The 25,655-nt window shown below is 42.4% G+C and overlaps 1 protein-coding gene across 6 annotated transcripts; it reads left to right on the plus strand.

The window, feature by feature from the left end:
• The first annotated feature begins 5,469 nt into the window (after positions 1 to 5,469).
• SGO1 (shugoshin 1) lies at positions 5,470 to 24,350 on the plus strand. 6 transcript variants are annotated; one of them, XM_048838551.2, is made up of 11 exons: positions 5,470 to 5,625; positions 7,220 to 7,302; positions 9,081 to 9,229; positions 9,313 to 9,509; positions 12,302 to 12,406; positions 14,079 to 14,146; positions 15,224 to 15,390; positions 18,068 to 18,919; positions 20,644 to 20,823; positions 23,188 to 23,374; positions 23,592 to 24,350. In XM_048838551.2, the coding sequence occupies exons 3-11, from the start codon at positions 9,088 to 9,090 to the stop codon at positions 23,731 to 23,733; spliced, it is 2,040 nt and encodes a 679-aa protein (XP_048694508.2). In that variant the 5' UTR covers positions 5,470 to 5,625; positions 7,220 to 7,302; positions 9,081 to 9,087; the 3' UTR covers positions 23,734 to 24,350. The 6 variants fall into 6 exon arrangements, with proteins under 6 accessions (XP_048694508.2, XP_048694512.2, XP_048694511.2 ...); XM_048838555.2 differs by having other exon boundaries at positions 5,473 to 5,677; positions 23,191 to 23,374; XM_048838554.2 differs by having other exon boundaries at positions 5,473 to 5,677; positions 18,071 to 18,919.
• The last annotated feature ends 1,305 nt before the right edge of the window (positions 24,351 to 25,655 follow it).

Consider the following 25,655-nt stretch of genomic DNA (forward strand, 5'->3'; position numbering starts at 1 on the left):
GTCAAAGCCCCTCTCCAGCCACTCCCCATCATTGAAGTTCCATTTCAGCGAGTAGCTGTAGATATTCTGGGTCCTTTTCCGGAAAAGACAGCCAGAGGAAAGCAGTAAATACTGACTTTCATGGATTTTGCCACCTGATGGCCGGAAGCAGTAGCTCTAAGCAACACCAGGGCTAAAAGTGTGTGCCAGGCATTAGCAGACATTTTTGCCAGGGTAGGTTGGCCCTCCGACATCCTCACAGATGCAGGGACTAATTTCCTGGCAGGAACTATGAAAAACCTTTGGGAAGCTCATGGGGTAAATCACTTGGTTGCCACTCCTTACCACCATCAAACAAATGGCATGGTGGAGAAGTTTAATGGAACTTTGGGGGCCATGATACGTAAATTCGTAAATGAGCACTCCAATGATTGGGACCTAGTGTTGCAGCAGTTGCTCTTTGCCTACAGAGCTGTACCACATCCCAGTTTAGGGTTTTCCCCATTTGAACTTGTATATGGCCGTGAGGTTAAGGGGCCATTGCAGTTGGTGAAGCAGCAATGGGAGGGATTTACACCTTCTCCAGGAACTAACATTCTGGACTTTGTAACCAACCTACAAAACACCCTCCGAACCTCTTTAGCCCTTTCTAGAGAAAACTTACAGGATGCTCAAAAAGAGCAAAAAGCCTGGTATGATAAACATGCCAGAGAGCGTTCCTTCAAAGTAGGAGACCAAGTCATGGTCTTAAAGGCGCTCCAGGCACATAAAATGGAAGCATCGTGGGAAGGGCCATTCACGGTCCAGGAGCACCTGGGAGCTGTTAATTATCTCATAGCATTCCCCACCTCCAACCGAAAGCCTAAGGTGTACCATATTAATTCTCTAAAGCCCTTTTATTCCAGAGAATTAAAGGTTTGTCAGTTTACAGCCCAGGGAGGAGACGACACTGAGTGGCCTGAAGGTGTCTACTACAAAGGGAAATGTGCTGGTGGTGTGGAAGAGGTGAATCTCTCCATGACCCTTGGGCGTATGCAGCGACAGCAGATCCAGGAGCTGTGCACTAGCTACGCGCCAACGTTCTCAGCCACCCCAGGACTGACTGAACGGGCATACCACTCCATTGACACAGGTAATGCTCACCCAATTAGGGTTCAACCTTACCGGGTGTCTCCTCAAGCTAAAACTGCTATAGAACGGGAGATCCAGGATATGTTACAGATGGGTGTAATCCACCCCCTCTGAAAGTGCATGGGCATCTCCAGTGGTTCTAGTTCCCAAACCAGATGGGGAAATAGTTTTTTGCGTGGACTACCGTAAGCTAAATGCTGTAACTCACCCAGACAACTTTCCAATGCCACGAACAGATGAACTATTAGAGAAACTGGGACGGGCCCAGTTCATCTCTACCTTGGACTTAACCAAGGGGTACTGGCAGGTACCGCTAGATGAATCTACCAAGGAAAGGTCAGCCTTCACCACACATCTCGGGCTGTATGAATTTAATGTACTCCCTTTCGGGCTGCGAAATGCACCCGCCACTTTCCAAAGACTTGTAGATGGTCTCCTAGCGGGATTAGGAGAATATGCAGTCGCCTACCTTGACGATGTGGCCATATTTTCGGATTCCTGGGCAGACCACCTGGAACATCTACAAAAAGTCCTTGAGCACATAAGGGAGGCAGGACTAACTGTTAAGGCTAAGGAGTGTCAAATAGGCCTAAACAGAGTGACTTACCTTGGACACCAGGTGGGTCAAGGAACTATCAGCCCCCTACAGGCCAAAGTGGATGCTATCCAAAAGTGGCCTGTCCCAAAGTCAAAGAAACAGGTTCAATCCTTCTTAGGCTTGGCGGGTTATTACAGACGATTTGTACCGCACTACAGCCAAATCGCCGCCCCACTGACAGACCTAACCAAAAAGAAACAGCCAAATGCTGTTCAGTGGACCGAAAAGTGTCAGAAGGCCTTTAACAAGCTTAAAGCGACCCTCATGTCTGACCCTGTACTAAGGGCCCCAGACTTTGACAAACCGTTCCTAGTAATCACAGATGCGTCCGAGCGTGGTGTGGGAGCAGTTTTAATGCAGAAAGGACCTGATCAAGAATTCTACCCTGTAGTGTTTCTCAGCAAAAAACTGTCTGAGAGGGAAAGCAACTGGTCAGTCACTGAAAAAGAATGTTACGCCATTGTCTACGCTCTGGAAAAGCTACGCCCATATGTTTGGGGATGGCGTTTCCACCTGCAAACCGACCATGCTGCACTGAAGTGGCTTCACACCGTCAAAGAAACTAACAAAAAACTTCTTCGGTGGAGTTTAGCTCTCCAAGATTTTGATTTCGACATCCAACACACCTCAGGAGCTTCTAACAAAGTGGCTGATGCACTCTCCCGTGAAAGTTTCCCAGAATCAACTGGTTAAAATCATCCTTGAGATGTAGAAAATATTGTTAGTCTTTATGTACTTGGTAGTATATTTAGAGATGCATGTGTCTTATTAACTCTGTTTTTCCTAGAGCTCCAGGAAGAAATCCCAGCCAGTGTTTCACCCTAGCTGAGATTTGGGGGGCGTGTCATAAATATAAAGGGAAGGGTAAACCCCTTTGAAATCCCTCCTGGCCAGGGGAAAGCTCCTCTCACCTGTAAAGGGTTAAGAAGCTAAAGGTAACCTCGTTGGCACCTGACCAAAATGACCAATGAGGAGACAAGATACTTTCAAAAGCTGGGAGGAGGGAGAGAAACAAAGAGTCTGTGTGTCTGTCTATATTCTGTCTTTGTCGGGGATAGACCAGGAATGGAGTCTTAGAACTTTTAGTAAGTAATCTAGCTAGGTACGTGTTAGATTATGATTTCTTTAAATGGCTGAGAAAAGAACTGTGCTGAATAGAATAACTATTTCTGTCTGTGTATCTTTTTTGTAACTTAAGGTTTTGCCTAGAGGGGTTCTCTATGTTTTTGAATCTAATTACCCTGTAAGGTATCTACCATCCTGATTTTACAGGGGGGATTTCTTTATTTCTATTTACTTCTATTTTTATTAAAAGTCTTCTTGTAAGAAAACTGAATGCTTTGTCATTGTTCTCAGATCCAAGGGTTTGGGTCTCTGGTCACCTATGCAAATTGGTGAGGCTTTTTATCCAACATTTCCCAGGAAAGGGGGGGTGCAAGTGTTGGGAGGATTGTTCATTGTTCTTAAGATCCAAGGGTCTGGGTCTGTAGTCACCTAGGCAAATTGGTGAGGCTTTTTACCAAACCTTGTCCAGGAAGTGGGGTGCAAGGTTTTGGGAAGTATTTTGGGGGGAAAGACGCGTCCAAACAGCTCTTCCCCAGTAACCAGTATTAGTTTGGTGGTGGTAGCGGCCAATCCAAGGACAAAGGGTGGAATATTTTGTACCTTGGGGAATTTTTGACCTAAGCTGGTAAAGATAAGCTTAGGAGGTTTTTCATGCAGGTCCCCACATCTGTACCCTAGAGTTCAGAGTGGGGGAGGAACCTTGACAGTAATTCAACCTGAATATATGAGAAGCTGATATCCAACAATACACAATTCACAAAAATTCCAACAGTTTGAATATAGTGGTGATTTTCTGTCACACAATTTATAGTCCCTGTACCTACAATCAAATGGGCAAACAGAAAAACACAGTCATTGTAAAATACCTTCTAGAAAAAAATCAAGTGGAACAGACTCAGACTTCTCTTTGGTTGTGTGCAACAATATACTTATTACCAGGATGGGAATTACCTGCTCCATTACTGATGTGTTATCATTCATTTGTATTCCATTTTGCATTTAATAGATCAGAAGTTACCAGCCCTCTACAGCTCAAGAAACAGCTTAAAGCTAAACAAGTCAGCAAGCCCAGATCTCACAAAAGGATGTAATCAAAGACATTATCTCATTTTGCAGGAATGGACTGTGGAGTGTGATGAAAGTTAAATAACAATGATTATTTCTTCCATTAGTCTTCATAACTGAAAATCTACCCTTCAGCAGGGGCTGACCCACAAAATTTTTATTCTTCAGATATATTCACTGAGAACTGCCCTCTTTCAAAATGGGTCCTATCTCCCATTTTTTCTCAAAGGCACTACTGTTATAGGCTATCCTTAGAAAATATGGCCACTTCCTCCCACTGTTCCCAGTAGGCTGCCCTCAGAGAAGTAGGTGGCCTCCTATGAAGCAAGGAGCAGAGGAGTACTGTGACAAGCAGTATATTTGTATAAGTATATATAGGGGGGTGGTAGATGATTACTGCACACGGTCAAAGGGAAGCTGGAGGTTGTTGGTGTGTGTGTGTACAGCCACAGGATGGGGAATATGGAAGGGGGGACAGGTGCAAGTCAGAGGGGAAAGATAGCAGTGTGGTTTAAAAGGTAAAAGGCAAGAGTATGTGTGCAGGGCAGAGAGGAACTGGAGGGGATCTGAGTGGGCAGGACACGGATGCATACTGGTGTGTGTGCAGGGCAAAATTGAATTGGAGCGGATGTGTGAATGTGCAGACGGGACAGGAAGGATCTGGAGGGCACATCTGTTTACAGTAGGGCAGGGAGATCTGGAGCTGGGGTGTGTGTGTAAGACAGGGTACTGGTGTGTGTGAGCTTTCAGGGAAGATAGGATCAGGAGAGTGTCTGAATACATAGGGCAGGGCGGATCTGCTGGGGGTGTGTAGGGCATGGCTGGCTACTGATGTTGGTGGGTAGGAGTGCGGGTACAGTGCAGGGAGGACCTGGAGGGGTGTGGGGGAGGGCTGGAGGCTGGGCAGGGAAGGTCTAGAGGGGTGCAGGGTAGGGCAGAAAGGATCTGGAGAAGTGCAGGGCAGGGAGGGGTACCGGCAGGGCGTAGAGGATGTGGAAGGGTGCAGGACTGGGGGCAGGGCAGGTCTGGAGGGGCACAGGGTAGGACTGGGGGCAGGGCAGAGAGGGTCTGGAATGGGGCAGAGCTGAGGGGGCAGGGCAGGGTGGATTTGGAGAGGGGGTAGGGAGGACAGGGAGGGTCTGGTGGGGTGCAGGGTTGGTTACTGGGGAGACAGGGCAGGGCAGGGAGGATTTGGAGAGAGCGTAGGGCAGGACCGGGAGGGTCTGGTGGGGTGCAGGGTTGGGTACTGGGGAGACAGGGCAGGGCAGGGCGGATTTGGAGAGAGCGTAGGGCAGGACCAGGAGGGTCTGGCGGGCTGCAGGGCTGGGTACTGAGGGGGCGTGGCAGCACCGGGAGGGTCTGGAGGGGTGCGGGGCTTGGTACTGAGGGGGCAGGAGCTACAGTGAGCCATGTGCGGGCTAGGCTCTGTCAGTAGCTGTTGGTGCCAGGCCTGTGGCGCAGGAGCAGCCACCTTGAAGCGCCGGCCGCCCCCGCGTGGGACTCCACCGTATAACGTACGTAGCTGTGGCCGCGAGGCTCTTAGGAGCACCGAGGAGGCCGTACTCAACCAAGGGGCGGGGCAGCAACAGGTGACAGCAGCGGAGCAGAAGAACCCGGATGATAACAGCAACATTGGCACTTTCGCCACACCCATTTGCGCGATGACGTCACGCATAGCTTGTCGCGGGACGTCCAGCCAATGGGCGGAGGAAGCGGAGAATTTCGAACTAGGAAGATTCCGGAAGCGAGGAAGGAGACCAACGGTCTAAGCGCCGGAGTCCGTTAAGGTCAGATTCGGAGATAAACGAGAGCGCGCGAGTGAGCAAGAAGCGGCGGCCGGTATGCGGGGCAATGGCAGGGGGATGGGGCCCGATGCGGGAGGGGCGGCGGCCTGGGGTTTCGCTTCCTGTATCCCCACGGGTAGGCCGTAGCTCTAGCCTCTGCCCGGGCCGCGTAGGGCCCGTGGGGGAAGCGAGTTGGCGGGGCGTGTAAAACTCGGCCCGCCGCGGAGACGTAGCCCGGTCGTTGCAGCGCGTCCCGTCCCGGCTCGTGGCCCGCCCTCACGCCTGGCCCCGGGAGCGCGTGGGGAGTCGCGGCGCAGCGGGGACAGGCTGTGATGGGCGCTTGCGGCGTGCGCCGCTGCCCAGGGCCCTTGGTCTCTTCCACAGCTGCCTCGGTGCCCTGAGAAGGAAGGGGTCATGCGCGCCGAGCCCCTCTTAGATACACGGGGGCTGCTTCCTGGGGACTCCAGGCTCCCCTCTAGCTTTGGGGGTGGTTACCCGGCGCCGCGCACTGAACCCGGCTCTGACTAGCCCAGGTCTCCTCCGTCCACACAAATCAAGCTGGCCTGAGGTCTGAGCACTCTCCTGGGGCAGAGCCCGGGTGCCCCTGTGTGACTCCGGTCCAAGCCCTGCCGTTTTGAAGTGTGTGGTTGCAGGTCAAGCTGCAGACCGGAGTCAAAAGGTCTGTGTAATGCAGGATGGATGCATTAGCATGGTTGTGAGACCCAGGTCCAGAAATTGTGAAGCCAGGTGTACACTGCAATGTGGACACTCAAGTGTGGGTTTGGAAACACAAACTCTGAAAGCCTGTGTCCCACAGATGGGGTTTACCATGCATTGTAGCTATACCCTTTGGAGAAAATTAACCAAAGCTGGCAGCTCCTCTGGCCTCCTGGCCCACTGCAGGTTTCTCTCTCATGCGTAAAGAGGCACTGTCAGTGCTTTTTAATTGACTAATTTTTGAAAAAAATCAATTTTCTGATCATGCACTTTAACTAGTATGCCCTCATTTTTTAAATGGGAGACGGGAGGAAAACCTTTACTCTCATAAGACCACCACCAACTATGCTCAGCTTCACTGATCATAAGCACACATAAGAACCATATGCTGCTTTTTCAGTTTTACTCTACCACTCTCTTTTAGGGTACATCTACAAGAGGAAAAAAAAAAATCACTGCCACCACAACAAAAAAACAAATAAAAAAAATCCCTCCTGCCATAGCAGTGAGCCTAGAGCCCCGGTCTACAGGCTTGGGTTTGTACTCTGGTGCTAAAAATAGCAATGTTGTTGTTCCAGCTCTGGCCTCAGACCCATTCACTTTGCTGGGTTTCGGAGGCCAAGCAGGAATGTCTACACTGCTATTTTTAGTGCCATAGCCTGAGCCGAAGACTGTAGACCCAAGCTCTGAAACTGACAGCCAGTGGTTTTTTTTCAATATAGATGTACTCCTGGGGTACCCGTGAGGGGGGAGGGTCCCAGAGCTTAGGCTGAACGTTACACTGCAATGAAACAACCCCTTAGCCCAATGGTCTCCAAACTTTTTACATTGCATTCTTCCCTTACCTGTAATGTGATTTGTCTGTATCCCCCACCCCCAGGAGCTGCAGTCAGGAGCCAGGGCTGACAGCAGGGCTGCATCCTGAGGCTGGGGCCGGGAGCGAAGCTGCACTCGGGGCTGGAGGTGAGGTTGCGGCTGTGGCTGGGAGCAGGGCCTAAGCCCGGAGACAGAGGCTGGGGGTGAGGCTGGGAGCGGAACCATGGCCAGGAGCTGGGGGCAGAGCAGAGCTGGGTGGTACCTCCTCCCCACCCCCTGTGAGGGCTGGCCTGAGCCCCCCAGGCCACCTCCCTCCCCCCCAATGTTCCTCTGTGCCCCCATAGTTTGGAGACCACTGCCTTAGCCTGAGCCCCATGAACCTGAATTTAGCTGACCTGGACTAGCTGCAGATGTTTAACTGCAGCGTAGACATACCTTTAGAGCCCAGGAAAGAGCACTCATGAGTAGAGCTGGGCAAAGCGTTTTGGACAAATAATTTATTTGGTTAAATATGCTGTTTCAGTTGCCCCAATACTATCCATGACTTTGATACTAATAATTTGGACCCCTCAATTTTTTTTATTGGTGGGGGGGCAGGGTTAGACTCACAAGAGGAGTCTGGTACCATTCACAAAACAGCCAGAGGAGGAAATGCTGTCTCCTATCACTTTTAGCCCTATGGTTAGGAAAACTCATCCAGTATGTGGGAGACCATGTTTTGTTCCCCCCTCCCTGAAGCAGGAACATGAAAATGGGTCTCACAACTTTCAGGTGAGTGTTCTAACCACCAGGCTATCGTCATACTCTAACTCAATGGTTATTCAAGTCATCACTGCTGCCTCCTCCTCCATTGTGAATCTAGCCTTTTAAAAATGTCCAGAAACAAAATGTTTAGTTCAATCAGGAAGTGACTTTGTCAATTTTACCAACAAGATTGGAATTCTTCAATTTTGGTTCAACCCAATCTGATTTTTTTTCAACTTTTCTGACCTGTCCTCTCAGTTAGTTGAATAATCAGTTATTTGAAAAGCTGTACTCTTGAGCTCCCCCAGAGCAGTTCATGAATAATGTAATTAACCATCAACAAAACAGTAAAGTTGACTTTACACAATTGAGAAAATAAAAAAGGAAGTGTTATTTACTACTTCCCATAAGACAAGAACTAGGAGTCACCAAATGAAATTAATAGGCAGCAGGTTTAAAACAAACAAAAGGAAGTATTTTTTCACACAACACACTGTCAAGCCGTGGAAATCCTTGCCAGAGGATGTTGTGAAAGCCAGGACTATAACAGGGTTCCAAAAAAAAGAGCTAGATAAATTCATGGAGGATAGGACGATCAATGGCTATTAGCCAGGATGGGCAGGGATAGTGTCCCTAGCCTCTGTTTGCCAGAAGCTGGGAATGGCTGACAGGGGATGGATCGCTTGATGATTACCTGTTCTGTTCATTCCCTCTGGGGCACTGGCATTGGCCACTGTTGGAAGACAGGATACTGGGCTAGATGGATCTTGGGTCTGACCCAGTATGGCTGTTCTTATTGCTGTCAAATGCAAACAAACACACACAAACAAAAACAAAAAAAACCTCTCTCTATTACTCTCAGGCATTATTTGTAACAATAGTAGGCACAACATTTTCAGGTGGAAAGTTCCAGTTCAATCAAGCAACATAGTGAAGCTATAAGTCACTGTTTTTCAAGTATCTCCTAAAGTGTGTTAACTATATTTAGCTCTTAAAACGGTGCTAAATCTCACATCTTATAAATATAGCTGTGTCTGTGATGAGGAATCTATTATCTGAACTCATTTGTAAAACTGATTCAGCTAGACTGGATTTTTTCATAGTGCAGTCCTGTAAACGGCTGCTTGCAAGTACATATTCTGAAATATTTTAAGCAGTTCTTTGCACTTACATTTCCTTAGGTAGAAGATGGGTGGAGAAAAGTGCTTGAAAAGGCCCTTTAAGGACAGTCTGGAAGACATAAAAGAACGAATGAAAGAGAAAAGAAATCAAAAATGGGCAAAGTTGGGTAAAACAAACCAGGTCTTGCCTATAAAATGCAAAATAGCAAGTAAGATGCTTTACTATTTTGTTTCACAATTTTTCCATAAGCTTGGTTTTTATCATTTCTAAGTATTGTTTATTTTCTTACAGCCAACAGTTCTGTGCAACTGAAAAGCTTGCAAGCAAACAATCGAGCACTAGCTCTAGCTTTGCAAGAGGAAAAAGCCAAAACAAAAGAAGCCCAAGATATCATTCTGCATTTAAAGAAAGAGTATCAGTCTCTGAAGTTTCAGATATTTGTTTTACAAAGAAATCTTAACTCACAGCAAGCGAAAGAACCTGTTGAGGTATTTTCATTGCAATTACATCTTTCTATTCTAGTAAGAAATAGATTGAACTCTGAAAGGCTTTAATACTGCAAAGTTTTACGTACTGAATAGCCCCATTCAAGGCAATAGGCCTACTTAAAATGGATAGAGGCAAGCATATGCCTGAATCTTTACAAGATCGGTGTCAAAATCCCTGATAATAGACCAGTGTTTCCCAAACTTGGGATGCTGCTTGTTCAGGGAAAGCCCCTCCCTTGGCCTGCGCTGCTTCCCGCAGCCCCCATTGGCCTGCAGCAGCAAACCGTGGCCAGTGGGAGCCGTGATCGGCCTAACCTGTGGACACGGCAGGTAAACAAACCGACTCGGCCTGCCAGGGGCTTTTCCTGAACAAGCGGCGTCCCAAGTTTGGGAAACACTGTAATAGACAATAACAGTTTTAGGGCCTGATTCTGAGAGGTGTGCAGCAGCCACAATTTTAGTAGAAATCCATCCGAGATGAGGGGTGCTCAGCAACTCTCAAAATCAACTGTTTAATCCAACTCTTACTGGGGGGATTTTCAGTAGGGAAAGATTTACTAGTAAATGTTTAAACTGAACCTTTCCCTTCCTTTTTTTCATCATTCTTCCCAGCCTGAAAGTCCTACCTGGGTTAAAACTTAGTTTAGAATTTGCTGAAGTTCTGCATGGCGAAAATTTCTTGTACATATGTTTCACAAAACCTTTTTGTTGATGGAACCAGAAACAGTGCTTTCCAACATCATGAGCTGAATCAGTGATTAACTTAAACACTTTCTTTGGAAGATATACTTGCGTGATCAATGTACTTCAGTTTCAGTCAAACTTAAACAACAATCAGTACTTCAGTTTTAATTAGAAATGTTGAAAATAAATCATCTGTGCATAAAAATCAAATGCAACACCAAGAGCTGAATTGTGCCCACTGTGAAGGGCTCCTGTTAAAATCAGTTGGAACCACATTTATTTATTAGATGGAATCTGGCTCCAAAGTGTATACATCTGTGAAAGGATTTCAAAAACTAAGGTCAGGATTTTCAAAAATAGGTGGCTGAAATTAGGCTCCTAAATCCTTATTTAGGCACCTATATAAATGGCCTGACTTTTCAGAAGTGCTTAGCACCCTGCAACTCCAATTAAAGGTAACCCGTCCTTGTGATATATCTCTCTCATCTCTTTCCACACTTCGATATTTTGTTTATCACCACCCATTTATGGTTACTTGGCTACCTTTCAATCCATGAGCTTTTTACACATCTAACTCAGTTTGAATGAATTATCAAAAACTATTGTTAAGATTAAGATTTTTGTCTCAGTTATTGTTAGTAAAAGTCATGAACCGGTTGCGGGCAATCAACAAAAATTCATGGAAGCCCATGACCTGTCCATGACTTTTATAAAAATAACCTATGGGGGCTGATAGCTCCAGCCACAGCAGCTGGCGGCCATAGCAGGGGCTGAAATCGAAGAAGTCACGGAGGTGAATCTGTGACCTCCGTGACTAAATCGTCTCCTTAGCCATTGTTAGAAAACTTCTGACAAAACAGTTCAATTGGAAAACACTGATTCCTTGAACACAAAAGGTTTGCAGATGGTACAATTTCAGTGAACTTTCATCAAATCACAGGCAGAGTTCCAATGAAACCCAGCTTATCGGGATGCTGGTAGCCCTAGCTTCCAGGGTCTGTGGCAGTCCTGTCATGTGGACTGCCCCTGGGTTTCTAAAGGATCCACAGCTCCAGGTCAGCCTTGCCATGCAGACTGTCCAAGAGTCATGGACCTAACGGCTTCCAGGATCTATGGCTCCAAGGGAGCCCCACCAGAGTGGGCTGCCCCATGGACGGGAACCTCAAGTTTCTAGGGTCCAAAGCTTCAGCGCAGCGTGCCATGTCAGTATTTCAATGCTACCTGTGACAGAGCCTTGAAGTCCTGGGAATAGCTTCCAGGGTCCACAGCTCTGGGACTGCTGTGGCATGTGGACTGCTCTGACCAGGCAACCTCACCACTTCCAAATTCTCTAGCTTGCCCAGGAATCTGGAAACCCTGGACTTCATGGTAGGGCTGCCCCAGAGCAGCAGACTCTGGAAGATGTTGACTGAAACTGTTCTTGTTAGTTTTACCAGCAAGGTGAAAATGACAAGAATCATGTCAATTTAAGGCAGCAGGCCCTGGGTTCCAGGAACATACTCTGTTTTAGAACCACCATATGTACTGGTGTTTCTAAAATTATTTATTTTTTTAAATTTCTAGTTTGTGGAAATTTCAAAAAGAAAATTTTATTCCAAAGAAAACCAGAAAAAAACAATTAAAAATGTCCACATTTCTCCCAAACCAGAAATTCACTTTCAGCCAGCTATAATTGTTATAATGGTTTCAGGTATTTCCTAGCTATCTAAATATCTTTTACTTTTCTGTTTTTCCCCTCCCCTTTTAATACTATTCAACTTCATACATATTTATAAAGGTACTTACCTAAGCACCAGCATTAATAGAGCAAGTCAGGATATTTTTTTCCTCCTGTTAAAAAAATTTTGATTTTGGGTTTTCAGTGAAAATATGAAAACCCCAAATATTGTGAAACTAATTTTTTTTTTTGAATGAAAAAAATGTACTTTTCTTCTGCAAGCTGTAACTGATTCTTTTCTGTTTGGTTATTGTCTCTTTTCTTTGTATAGCATAGTACACATGGTGCACTTAAAAAAGAGAGAAGTAACCCAAGAGTACGAGAGAGTGTTTTACATTGCTTATTTTGAATAGAATTGGAGTAAAATTGTTTGCTCTTCTCCTTCCATTAGACCAGATCATTGATCTTGAGCAAGATTATTTCTAAAGTTGTTCAAAACCTACTCGATACAGCTGATCTTCTTGGTCCAGCTCAGGATTTGTGTTCCACTGATCTTGTAAGTCCAGCCTATATTTTTCTTAGATTTGCATGTATTTTTGTGCATTGTGGGTTTTTTTGGTTCTTGGATAGGTTTTTCAAAAGTGACTTAGCATAAGTCCCATTAGCTTTCAGTGGGACCTGTGTTCCTAAGTCACTTTTGGTGTTTACAAAATATCCCCCCCGCCCCCTCAATTATTAATTCAGCACCCACAGAATGTTAGATGTTTTTTAGACAGATAAGCTAGACAGTCATTGCCCTGCGGCGCTTACAGTGTAATTGTAGATATGAGGCAGAACTTATCATCTACAAACAAAATAATAATTCTTAACTCTTTATCAGCACTTTTCACCTGTAGATCTCAAAATCCTTTGCAAAAAGAAACAGTGCAGAGGATAAGGTGATAAGGAAGTACAGTAATTAAAGATATGCAATTACTTAAGACTGTTACTTGCATATTTAATACATATTCAGTGTATGTTTTTCTTCCTTTATCCCATTTTAAGAGATATTTTTGCCAAATACTTAAATCCTATTATCCAAGAGGATATGAACAGTTATTAAAAATGGATGGCAATCTGTTATGACTATTTTTTTACAAGTTTATAGAACTACTAACTATTACAATAACATAGCAGTCAAGATCTTATTCCCACATTTTCAGTTTGACTTTTCTAAAATTGGTATCTGGAGGGATACTACATATCCCTTTGGATTCTAGGTTTTTCTAAATCTTCATTCTCAGAAAATTGTCACTTATTAGGTAAATTTTAAACTTTCAGCTAAATTTTCCAAGTAAGATACAGCATGTATGCTATAAAACCTTGGTTTTATACGTGTACGCACAGGTATTTATCAGATTTCCAGTTTCAGAAAAAGTATGTAGGCACAGACTATATGCACGCTATTTTTTTCCCCCCTCCCGGGTGCCTGTCTCCAACTTTGAAAACTTGCCCACCTGAATTCACATTTTTTGACAGTTTGCTTTATTTTTTGTGACAAATTCTTCATCACTTTCCCTCCACAATCATCCTAAAGGCATGATCTGTTTAAAAAAATCTAGTGCCACATTTGGCCTATCATGTTTGCAGCTTTCCTGTTGTCCAAAAGCTGAAAGGAAAAGCATTGAAATCAGTCATCATTTATTCTAATTACTTGATTACTAAAATACCTTTTAATATTAAACTATTTGTTGTTTAAAAATATACATTTCTAGGCTGACAACTTGTATAACAAGCTTTAACAAAAGGGGTTTGTAAAAGATGGCACAGTATTAAACTGAATTTATAACCAAGAAGAAAATTCTGTCTTAAAAGAACACACACAATTTTTTCAGAATTAATTTTGATATTCTAGTATCTTTAAATCGTGTATCCTATTTTTTTAAGTTATTATAAAAAAAATTAAAGGCTTCTCTGTTTGAAGTCTGAGGTTTTTTTCAATAAGAGAGAAACAGTGAAACTAACTATCCACAAGAAGCTGTCAAATGTGAAAGCAAACAAACTGAAAATTCTATGCTCATTTTTATCAATTATAGTAATGTGTGTTACATGTAATATAGGTACAAAATTTTCAGGCAGAAATGTGATTTTTCAAGGTCATGGTGTCCCTTTAACTCCTAACTCTGCTAGAGTTTTGTAACAATCTATATATTACCCCTTCATCACAGTACAATTTGTTCCTTTTACAGAACAAGAGGATGTGTCCCTCAGTTCTTGAAGATGATGACTCCAGTATTTTAAGGCAAGCTGGTTCTCTGTAAGTGCAGCTTTTTTTTTTATTCATTAATTTTTGTCTTTATAAAGCCTACTATAGTAACTTAATCAGCATCCTTCTGTTTGCTCATGAAATAATGATGAGGGATAAGCAGTGATGTTTGACAAAATGTATCTATACATTGCCATTAATGTCTGTTTTGAAGCAAAATCTTGGTTTTGGGAGTCCTGTTTATATGTTTAGCCAATGAAAATGTCACTTTTTTGTGGTGGTGGGGAGTCTTTCGAGGATGCTTAGTGGTTTTTCTCTCCAAAAACTATCTGCCCCAAATTTTCCCATTCCCACCCCCAAAAATCCAGATCTGAGGAACACTACTCCTGGAACATCTAGAAGTGTTTGCTCTGCTCAACACTTAGCTCTTGGGAGAAGGACTACTGCTTCTAAATGTACTCAATATTTGTTGTCCCAGGACATGACATGAGCTCAGAAACCCTACCTGAATTCCTACATAGCAACATAGCGTACTACTGCTAGACCAGTTCATAATTACATCTTTATTATATTTCAACACATCTCCTTTCTCCTTCATCCACAAAAAGTTTCAATTTAAGAAATTGTTCAGTAGACATAGTAGTGTGCAAAGATGCAGCAGTCAGATTTTCAAGAGCAAGCTGAAATGTTTACAAAAAGACATTAGAATGAAGTTACCACAATCCTGTACATATCACCAAGTTAGCACTCAAACTCCAGTCACCTCTTCCAGAAGCATTTTCTAGAGATAAAGATAAATTTTGCCAGTGTTAGTCATTGTAAGAAACTCATCACTTTTATAAGTAGATAAATTTTCATATTGGTGGTAGAATACGATGGTAGAAATGGACTTAAAACTTTCAAGTTAAAGAATGTTTAATTTTACATTCAAAGACATACCTCCTTGATGATGATCTCAAATGAGAGGGTTGGTGTTTTGTACAGAATTGCTGTGGGAAATACTTTTTCAGATTATTACAAAATGTCTTTATAGTAGGAATTAAGGGGAGGAAGCTGCTATAATAATCAAATAAAATGAATTATCTTAAAATGTATGACTGATACATAAACTCTAACTCTTGTTCCTAGGGGACTTCCTACACATGTTCGTGTTGCAGATACTAGCATAGAAGGCGAAATGCTTGGAAGTGAAGTAGAGAATAATACTGATACAAACAATGCATCTTATTCTATGTCAGATTCCTGGCAGACCTTTAAAAATGCCACTTCCATTAAAAAAATGGCAACAAACACAGGTAACTAAACCTAGGTTTAAACTAGCGATGGTTCTTCCTCCTAAAATTGAAGTAGCAGATGAAAGTAACTTTCAAAACATAATTAAGGATTTTGAAAGTGATTCCTTAAACCAGCATCTTTCTTTTCCTGCTTCTGATTTTCTCTTGCAAAATTCTGACCCTTGAAACGAGTCAGATCATACAGCTGATGGGTACAGTTAAACTAGTATGCTGCTCAGGTCATATACAGTAACTCCTCGCTTAGCATTGTAGTTATGTTCCTAAAAATGCTACTTTAAGCAAAACGATGTTAAGTGAATCCAATTTCCCCATAAGAATTAATGTAAATGGGGGGTTAAGTTCCAGGGAAACTTTTTTCACCAGACAAAAGACATTATATACATATACAGTATAGATTTTAAACAATTTTAAATAAACAGTTTAATGCTGTACACAGCAATGATGATCATGAAGCTTAGTTGAGGTGGTAGAGTAAGAGGGTGGGATATTTCCCAGGGAATGCTCACTGCTAAATGATGAACTAGCACTCGGCTGAGCCCTCAAGGGTTAACACGTTGTTGTTAATGTAGCCTCACACTCTACAAGGCAGCATGGACTGAGGCAGGAGGGAGGAAACATAATAGACGCCCGGCAATGGCTGCGAACACTTCCCTGCAGAAACTGAACGTGGTGATGAACCCACTCTATCCCGCTGGAGTGCACTCCCTCTTCCAGACAGCGCAAGCACAGCTCCACAGGAGCTGACTTTCCAAAGTGCTGTGTGTGTGTGAGTGACAGAGATGCGTGTTGCCCCTTTAAGTATGCTGCCCTTTTAAGTAGATCAGCAAGTTCAGACACAGCAGCAACTTCCAGCAAGCTCCCTCCATCTTGAGCCCTGTTGTGTGTTTCTCCCTAACCCCTGCCCCCTATGGAGATGGGGTACAAGAGCAAGGGGAGGAGGACACCCTGACATCAGCACCCCTCTCCCACCCCTGCACAGCAAGCAGGAGGCTCCTGGGAGCCAGGTCCAAGGCAGAGGGCAGGAGCAGCACATAGTGGGGGAGGGACACCTGAACTGTGGCAATTGATAGCCTGCTGGGCGGGAGCACAGCCACACACCTACTTACAGGGAACTTAGGGGGGGCTAATGGGGGGGCTGGCAGCTCACCCTGGTTCCAAGCCCCCATGAGGACGGGCTGCTCTTCCAGAGAATCCTGCAAGCCATGGACAAAGCAAGCAGCCGAATGACTTATAAGGGAGCATTGCGCAACTTTAAACGAGCCTGTTCTCTAATAGATTAGCAACGAAACGACGTTAACCAGGATGACGTTAAGTGAGGAGTTACTTTATGTGGCAGGTTGGCAATTTTAAATAAAGTAAGATCATTAGTTTTCAGTTGTCTGATCAACATTTTAAAATTCCTGCAACTAGACAGTAAAAAGCAGCAAATCACCAAAGGATTTTTCAAATTACCTTTTAAAAAATTCCTTGAGGTGGTGACCATCCCAATTTACAGCGTATGCCTCCATGGGAGGGTCTCGCCATACATGTTGAAGTAAGGGTTATAACTCTTCTGTATGTACTCAAAGTAGAGCTTCCTCTCTTCCTCCATCATAAAAGCATATGTTAGATCTACATAAATGCAGCATACTTTCTGAGGGTAAGAAGGGAAGCAACTACTGATTTAAATATCTTCAATGTAGAATTCTGACTTCTAAAAGATATGCAAAACTCCCCAACCCTAAAGGTTTTTTTCCGTTTGTACGAGCAGTGATAGTGTTTTGGAATATGAAACAACCTAGCCCAGCAGTAGTGGTTATGTGTCCTTGGACCTCTAACTACGAACCATTGAACATTCCAGTCAGTTCGTGGTTGGCTTAATTAACCCTGCCCAATCATCAAACATTTGATTGAAAAATATTATACTCAAAGGGGGCACCAAGAAACTTAACATGCAGATATAGTACCACAGGGAAAAAAATGAAAGGCCACCAAATTCCGAGGTTCTGTGATAATTTTACAAGATGTTCTGAGAGAAGCAGAATAGCAGGTTAAGTATTTTTCCTTCTTTCACGAGTACATATATATTCTCATTTCTGGAGAGTGTGTAGTATGAGGGATGTCCTGATGTAAAAACCTAGTGATAACTAGTGAAAAGGGCCTCAAAATGAAGGTAAATGCCAGGAAAGGACAATTCTTTTAAACAAAGGGGGAGGGATCAGAAGGCAGCATCTCTTAAACAACTGGCCTGTTCTGAGACACTAACTCTCACTACCTACTGAATGATTTGAAAGACTAAACTAACTTGGCATACAGGCTAAGGGTTTTTTTTGTTAGCATATAAACATAACTGTTAAAATGCAAACATTAAAAAAAAACACCTGATCTGACAAACAGGCATGAGCTGCTGCAAAAGCCCTTAGGAGGCAAAGTATTGAGTGTAAGCTATTAGTATCTTCCAAGACAAAACTAATCTTTCCCCATATGCTTGGAAAAAACCTCAGTAAGTCCAAGTCCAGCTATGAATTACTTTTTTGAGGCTGCGTTCAAGGGATAACTTTGGTTGTCCTTGTGTCATGGTTCATACTTGCCTGTAAAAAATTCTAAGATTGTTCATCTTTGTTAAAAGCCTAAAATTGCCAACAAATTAAACACCTCCAATAACAATTAATTTGACATGTATTATCTTCTTCTTCAGAAGGACAAAGATCTGATTTTCATCTGGACAACCTAGAGGCCAACCTGGAAAATATTCCTTTAGATGAAGAGGATGGGCAAGTTGGTAATATCTTACCAAAAACTGTATCTACCAGGCGTCACTGTTCAAACAGGAAAATTCATGTGCATAATCTAGACAATTCAGAAAGGGCTTATTTGACCAAAGAATTTCGTAAACAGGATGAAACTAGACTTGAGGGAAGTCTAGAGAAAGGTAATATAGAAAATATAGAGCCAAATCTTTCTCAACTGAATGAAAAGAAGAAGCCAATGTTGGATCACGCAGATACATTGACTGAATTGAACTGCTCAGTTGCAGAACATAAACTTAAACAAATTCAACTTAAAAGCAGAGAAGACTCTCAAACAAGAAGAGAGAAAGTACAAAAAGGACAATTGGAAGGAAGTAAAAAGACTTCCAGAACAAGATCAAAAAGAGAGAGAAGCCAGGCAGAACAAACTTCCAAAGCGAAACTGGATTTATCAGTTGGCTCCAATAAAGCTTATGATTTTCAGTTTGAGGAGAATGTCCATATCACACCTTTCCGACAAAACAAGATGAATGATTGTGATCATGACATGGATGAAAGAGAGGATACATCTGAACTGAAAACACAGAGCAGTGAAGCAAGTGATTCAGAAGAGAATTCTGATGACAGCCTGTATGTGCCTTACAGGAGTAAATCAAAATACAGGAAGAGTTCACAGTGCAAAAGTGATGGAAGTCCAGTCCATATGAGACCACGATCTAAAAGATCTGTGGTGTACCAGCAACAGAAAACCAGTAATGAAAGAGAGACTAGGAATACTACATCAAATGAAAAATCGATCAGTAAGCGACCTTTTTGGAAAGCATTTTGCATTTTTTTTTTTTCCTATTTAGTAGTGGTTTGTCGTTTTAGTCAATTAAACAAGCTAATTTTTTAAAAGCATTTAAAACTATTAAGTTATTGGAATAAATTTCCTATGATACATTTTTGTAAATTTTCCCCAAATCAGATGTATTTGAATGTGTTTTGGGGATGAGGGAAATCAGGAGACCAAAAAGATAAATCCAAAAGTACAAGTAGCATAAATTGTGCTATGATGTACTAGGCAATAATTTGTTTTTATAGAAAATTAAGACCTTAACAGGATGCCATCGGCTTAAAAAAAATCACACTACTTTCTTTACCTACTATTGTTACTATAATCGAGTAATTACAGGACAGCAGTAGCTCTGGTTAAATGTGCATGTTTTCTGTTTAAAAGAAAACTCTACTAAATACTAAAATCCACTTGCTTACTTGGATTCTCTTGAAATTTACCCTGCCTCATGTGGGTTCAGGGTAGGGTTAGTGGTCCAAATTTGAAGTCATTTGAGGAAGGGGTTCCTGAGATACAGGACCCGCCCCTCCCCTTTTTAAAATCACCCTGGTTCTAATATAGTTTGCTCCTCAAACTATGGCTCTAATCCTCCCCAAACTGAGTTTAGCCACTCAGGATTTATCTCAGTTAATGCATGGCACGCACTGTCCTTTGGGTGGGTTATACTGAATTTATTCAAAGTTAAGCTAGGAATTCTGAGTTGGAGTGTGATTAGCTCAAAACAAAGAGAATGAAACATGCATGTGCAGGAAGACTAAACCTTTACCACCAATCAAAAAACTTCAGGCAGATGATTGTCACAGTAATTGGGTGGCTCAAGGAGACATGCTGTGATCATTGAACCTCAGCTATACCCAAGCACTGAGAGCCCTACCCTTGGCAGCCTTTAGAGAATATGGGTTGTGTATGTTCCTTGCTCACTGCCTCTTTCTGCAGGGGCGCCTTTTGGAAATTTTGCCATGAGACCAAAATTTCTGGTTTGAGTGACATTTTAAAGTGCTCTGAAAGCTACATGTGGACTGTGATTTTACTTTAGAAGTATTGTCAAGGAAATTAACATTAATTAAATTGAGGTAATATGAAAGATTACAATAAGCAGTTAGAGTAATGTAATTATCCTAGCCAGTGGAACTGAGTGTGATCAAAGGAAAGCAGCTGCAGCGTTGCTTGGTAAAGAGGTTCATGATACACAGCTCCTCTAATATGAACAGCTCATAACATTTCCAGATTCTCATAACTTTTTTTGGAGCAGATCTAGGGACTATGGGGGGGTTGCTGGAGTAAGGAAGAACACATTGAAGGGGAAGTGAAGCAGTGTAGGGAGGAAGATGTATCAGGAGGAGGGGGGCTGTGGCATTAAGGGAAGATGGGATAAATGGGGATGGATGGTAGGGAAGGGGATTAAGAGGTTGGTCTTGGGATGGAGTGGGAACAAGGGGGATACAAAGGATTATGTTGTTGGCATATTGGGGCATCTCTCAGGGACAGCAGAGTTAGGGTTGTTTCAGAGGTGGCATTTACCTTAACTTTGTATTTCCTTGCTTTCAGAGGTTTGAGTGTAGATAACTTGAGGTTCGGGAAAGGCACAAGGCGCTACTAAGCTATCTTGACTCTGCATTAAGGAAATTTTGGGGCACTAATAAAGTGCACAAACCAGTGGTGGTTCTAAAAATCTGTTTAAAATTGCAGGCACTGTTGAAAATACTCCAGTGGATACTACCTCCTTGATCAGGAAAATCAACATTCAGGCAAGCACTGTGATGAAAGTAGATGAAGTAAAATCACATTCTCTTCTATGTGCTATGGATACAGTACCAAAAGTAGATGAGAATTCTTCCTCTGGAAATACATATTGCAGTTTTGTTAAAGGTACTTTTGTTTGTTTGTTGCTTGCTGCTTTCCATCTCTGACTAGTTTGTCACTGTAGCACCTATGAGCGCTGGTCACTGACTCCATTGTGTTAGGTGCTGTACAACCACAAAATAAAAATCTCTGAAGTTCCATTATTCTTTTTTAAAGGTAATGCTCTTGAACACCCCCACATCAGTTAGTAGTTGGTGTGGTATGATCAACTTCAACAGGATACTTGAGATCAAACTGAAGTTCTAAAACCCCTGATGTTGAATTTTAAAAAATTGTTGCTTACTGTGGAAGTTCCAGAAGACTGGAAACAAGCAAATGTGTCAATATTTCAAAAGAATTAATAGGATGACCTGAGTAGGTTAACCTGACATTGATCCTGGGCAAAGTCATGGAAAGGCTAATATGGAATGCAATCAGTAAAGAATGGTAACATAAATAATGCCAAGCAACATTGTGTGACAGGACCTGTTTTCCATAAAACAAACTTGATATTTTCAATGAGTTTACAAGCTTGTTGATAAATTAGAGTTCAATTTTTCATGTATTTAGATTATCTTTGACATAATATACTTAAGACTTCTTTAAGCCATTTGATGTAGTCCTGTGTGACATTCTGATTAAAAATTAGTACTATATACAAAATCAGGTAGTCTATATTGAATGAATTAAAAACTGGTTAACTGGTAGATCTCAAAATGTAATTGTAACTGGCGAATCATCATCTAAAGGGAGCATTGCTAATAGTTTTCCACAGCAATCAGTTATTGGTCCACTGTTGTTCAATGTCTGTGTGGATGATCTGAAAGAAGAAGAAGATAATTGGTGGTAAAATTTGCAGATGACACAGAGTGGTAAATAATGATGGGGAGGGGTCAATTATGCAGAGTGATCTGGATTGCTTGGTAAAGTGGGCTCATTTGAACATGTGTTAATACCACCAAATGCAAAGTTATCCATCTAGGAAAAAAGACTAGGTCACACTTATGATGGGAAACTATATCCTAGAATGCAGTGACTCTGATAAGTATTTAGGGGTCATGTGATAGCCAGAAGAACATGTGCTTCCAGTGCAATGTTGTAGTTAAGGCTACTGTGATCTTTCGATGTTCAAGCAGGGACATATCAAGTAGACTTAGAGAAAGGTAGTATTATTTCTGAATATGAAATTAATGAGACCAGCATTGGAAGGGGGTGGGTTCTGTTTTGGTGTCCAGACCTCCAAAATGTTTAAAAACTGGAAAGTATTGAAAAAAGAGCTAAAAATTATTAGCGGTCTGGAAAACATGACTTACCCTGAAAGACTTTAAGCTTAATCTATTAAATATATGCAACAGAAGGTTAAAGTGACTTGTTCACTGTCTACAAGTACCGACTTGGGGGAAGAAGTTTCAGATAGATGGTTCTTTAATCTAGCAGAAGAAGGTATAACAAGAGCCTATGGTTGGAAGCTGCAGCTAGACAAATTCAAACTAGAAATAAGGGGTGACGTTTTAATAGGATAACTGAATTGGAACAGTTTGACAAGGGGCATGGTGATAGTTAAGGCCCTACCAAATTAATGGCCATGAAAAACACATCACAGACCATGAAATCAGACCTCCCCCATGAAATCTAGCTATTAGAGGGGAGTCAGCCGGGAGCACCTACTGGTCACTGGGCTTCAGCTGCTAGTCCGCCAGGCTGGGGAGGGACAGGATGACTTCTTCCCCTGCACAGCCACTCTCTGTGGGGAGATCAGATCCACCTCCAGGTACCTCCCCCAGCTGCAAGAAGCTCTGTGGCTGCTGCCAGCTATGAAGGTTCCCAGCAGCACAGGAGAGATCAGACTCACCTACATCTCCAGAAATCTCCCGTGGCTGCAGGAAGCTCCATGGCTGCTGCCTTCAGAGCTGGACTCTGAAAGCAGCGCAGCCCCGGCATTTGTGCATTCAGGGGAGGTACCCAAATGGGGGTCCTTGGGTTGCTAAAATTTTGAGAACTGCTGGTTTAATGGATAGATGTCCCCAGAACTAGCATGGTTTACTAGCAGTTAAGGCTAAAGTTCGAACGGGTATGGAAATGAAATTGCCCTCTCTTCTTCTTTAGAGGTAGTTCAGCCTGGACAAGGTTTGAAGCACTTTGTGAAGTTGGCGAGTTGGAAGTTTGCTTTGCTTCTCTCAACAGAGTAGTTTTGCTTGAGAACATAGGAATTTGGTCTGCCCCATGCTCAATCTGATTTAGGGAATAAATTCCTTTATTAGACAAAACTACATTAAGCTTTGTTTCCCCCAGAGAAAACTTTTGATCCTTGTCTCAATAAGTACTGTGTAAATTAGTTTTAAACAAATAATGGGTAGCATAGCAATGCAAAAAAGTATCCAATTTTTTCAGCAGGGAAACCTGAGGCTTCTCAGACTTCTCGTCTTCATCTCTGTGATGTCACCAACATATCTTCATCTTCTGATAAAAAAAGTAGAATCTCTCATCCATTTTTAAGTATTGATGAAAAACCAGGAATTCCCAGCCACAAACGCAGGTGTACTATTAATGTGAATTACAAGGAACCAAGTATCAGCGGGTTAGTATCTTATTTTATTGTCCAGGTTAATGTACTAAAATTTTCTTACATTTAGAATTTAGGATTTTATTTGATTGGAAATAAAGGCTTTGGTGAGAAATTTAATAATTTTGAATTGCTCAAGTAAAATTGTTAAATGTAACTTTCTGGTTGAAAACTACATTTTGTTACATCTAAAGCTGTGCAAGAATAACTCTTTTCTAAATTATTTTGACAGGAAGCTCAGAAGAGGAGATCCATTTACGGATATGTGTTTTCTGAATTCTCCAATTTTCAAGCAGAAAAAAGATCCCAAACACAGTTCTGTAAAAAAGGAATCTCTGTCCAAATACAATGAGGCATTTGTTGGATGTTGTTGAGAAGCCCTTTTGCACCCCCTCGTGGAGTTCTGCGGCAAAGAACATTTGGCTAACAAATTTGCTATGTAATTGTATGCTTGTCAAAATTTCACATTACTGTTATGCCATAAGAATAATGTCTTGCTCAGCCTGTGTCCTGTGTACCAAGGAAATTTAACAGTATATTTGTGTAGGCAGTGATACTATAGACTATTCTGAATTCAGATTTCATGGGAATTTCAGTAGGGCTCAGATAAATACATCTAAATCACGTTAAGGTAACAGAGTAAGGAGTAACTGTTGTTGTGCTTGTTCGTTATAAAAGCAGTCTTGCTACCCAGCAGTAGTTTCTATTTAAACTCTTTGATTCCTGAACTCCATTGTGAAGTCCATTATCTGAAGGCATGTTGAGAATCTCTGGTGTAAAAAGATAAGCAATATGTGAATTATTTGACTGATTACTAGATTTGTCAGCCCCTGCTTATTGTAACCCCCTCAGTTGATATAGATGAATTATAGTAAATCTTGGGATTAGATCACAATTTTAAGTGAGCATGTTTGTACAGATGTCTTGTTACTTATACAAAGGTGTAGTCTACGAATATGAAATGCATAATAAAACTTTTAGATTTTATAAAGTCTTGTAGAGAAGTTACATTCTAACTGCAATGGTTTCAGTCTAAGGGCAGGTCTACACTACGGGGAAAAGTCCATCTATGCAATTTGAGTTACATTAGTAGCGTAACTCAGGTCAACGTAGCTTAGATTTACTTACCGGGGGTTTGAGGAGAGAAACTCTCCTGTCAACTCCCGTTACTCTTCTCGTTCCGCTGGAGAACCAGAGTCGATGGGAGAGTGATCAATGGTCGATTTAGCGGGTCTTCGCTAGACCTGCTAAATCGACCCCTGGTGGATTGATCGCCACAGCATTGATCCCACCGGTAGCAGAGACAAGCTATGTCTCCACTACAGCTTATGTCAGCATAATTTACATTGCTCAGGGGGGGTGAATAAATACCTCCCAGAATGACATAACTTACACTGACATAGCACTGTCCACATCGGCACGTGTTAGGGGGACAGCTTTTCCCACCGACATAGCTTCTGCTGCTCGTGGGGGCTGGAGAAGTTAAGCTGACAGGAGAGCTTTCTCCCGTTGGCTTAGAGCAGCTACATTAGAGAGCTTACCGAGGCACAGCTGCACTGCTGTAAACTCTCTACTGTAACCGTGCCCAGGCTCAGAGGTGGTAAAGAAAATGTTAAGCTTCTTGCCCTGACTCCAGCTGTTGGCATTTTAAGTTCCATGTGAAAGGCACAGTTTAGCTACATGCTAACTCTGCTTAAGTCAAACCAAAAATATCGGATAAGGTATATGAGTAACAATGTATCATGAAGCAGTCTTCAGATGCAATTGTTTCCCAATATTAAGCTCCATCTACATAGTCAAAACAACAGTAAGGCAATGGATTTGAAAGTTGATTGGTAACATGGTTTTTAACCAGACTTACACAGTTCAGCTCAACTTACACAGATGGACGTAAATTGTGGTAGTCTGCTTTGACAGCTGCCATTGGTTAATTCTGACTTGAGTCTATTGGTGGGAGCTAAAAGAAGGTTCCTTGTGTAGGAGAAACACTTTTTTTCCCTTAAATGAAGATGTAGAAAATGCAAAGCTTTTCTCACTATACAACTCCTAGGTTACCTATTTTTTTTTCCTGCAAAAGTTGTTTTCCTTTTCACGGGGTTTCACAGAAATCTAGCCAAACAGAAACTTACTTTCCTACCTGCTCATTTCACTATACTAAAAATTTGCAGCTGCCACTTTCTCCCACTATAGCTGTAGTTGCAAAGCTGCCACTAGCCAGGCAGAGGATGGTCCTCCTCATCCTGGAATTCTGATACCATAGGGGTGGGGTATTCACTTTTTAAAAGTTTGTCTGCCA

Source organism: Caretta caretta, chromosome 2, assembly GCF_965140235.1.
Source record: "Caretta caretta isolate rCarCar2 chromosome 2, rCarCar1.hap1, whole genome shotgun sequence".
Taxonomy (NCBI): domain Eukaryota; kingdom Metazoa; phylum Chordata; order Testudines; family Cheloniidae; genus Caretta; species Caretta caretta.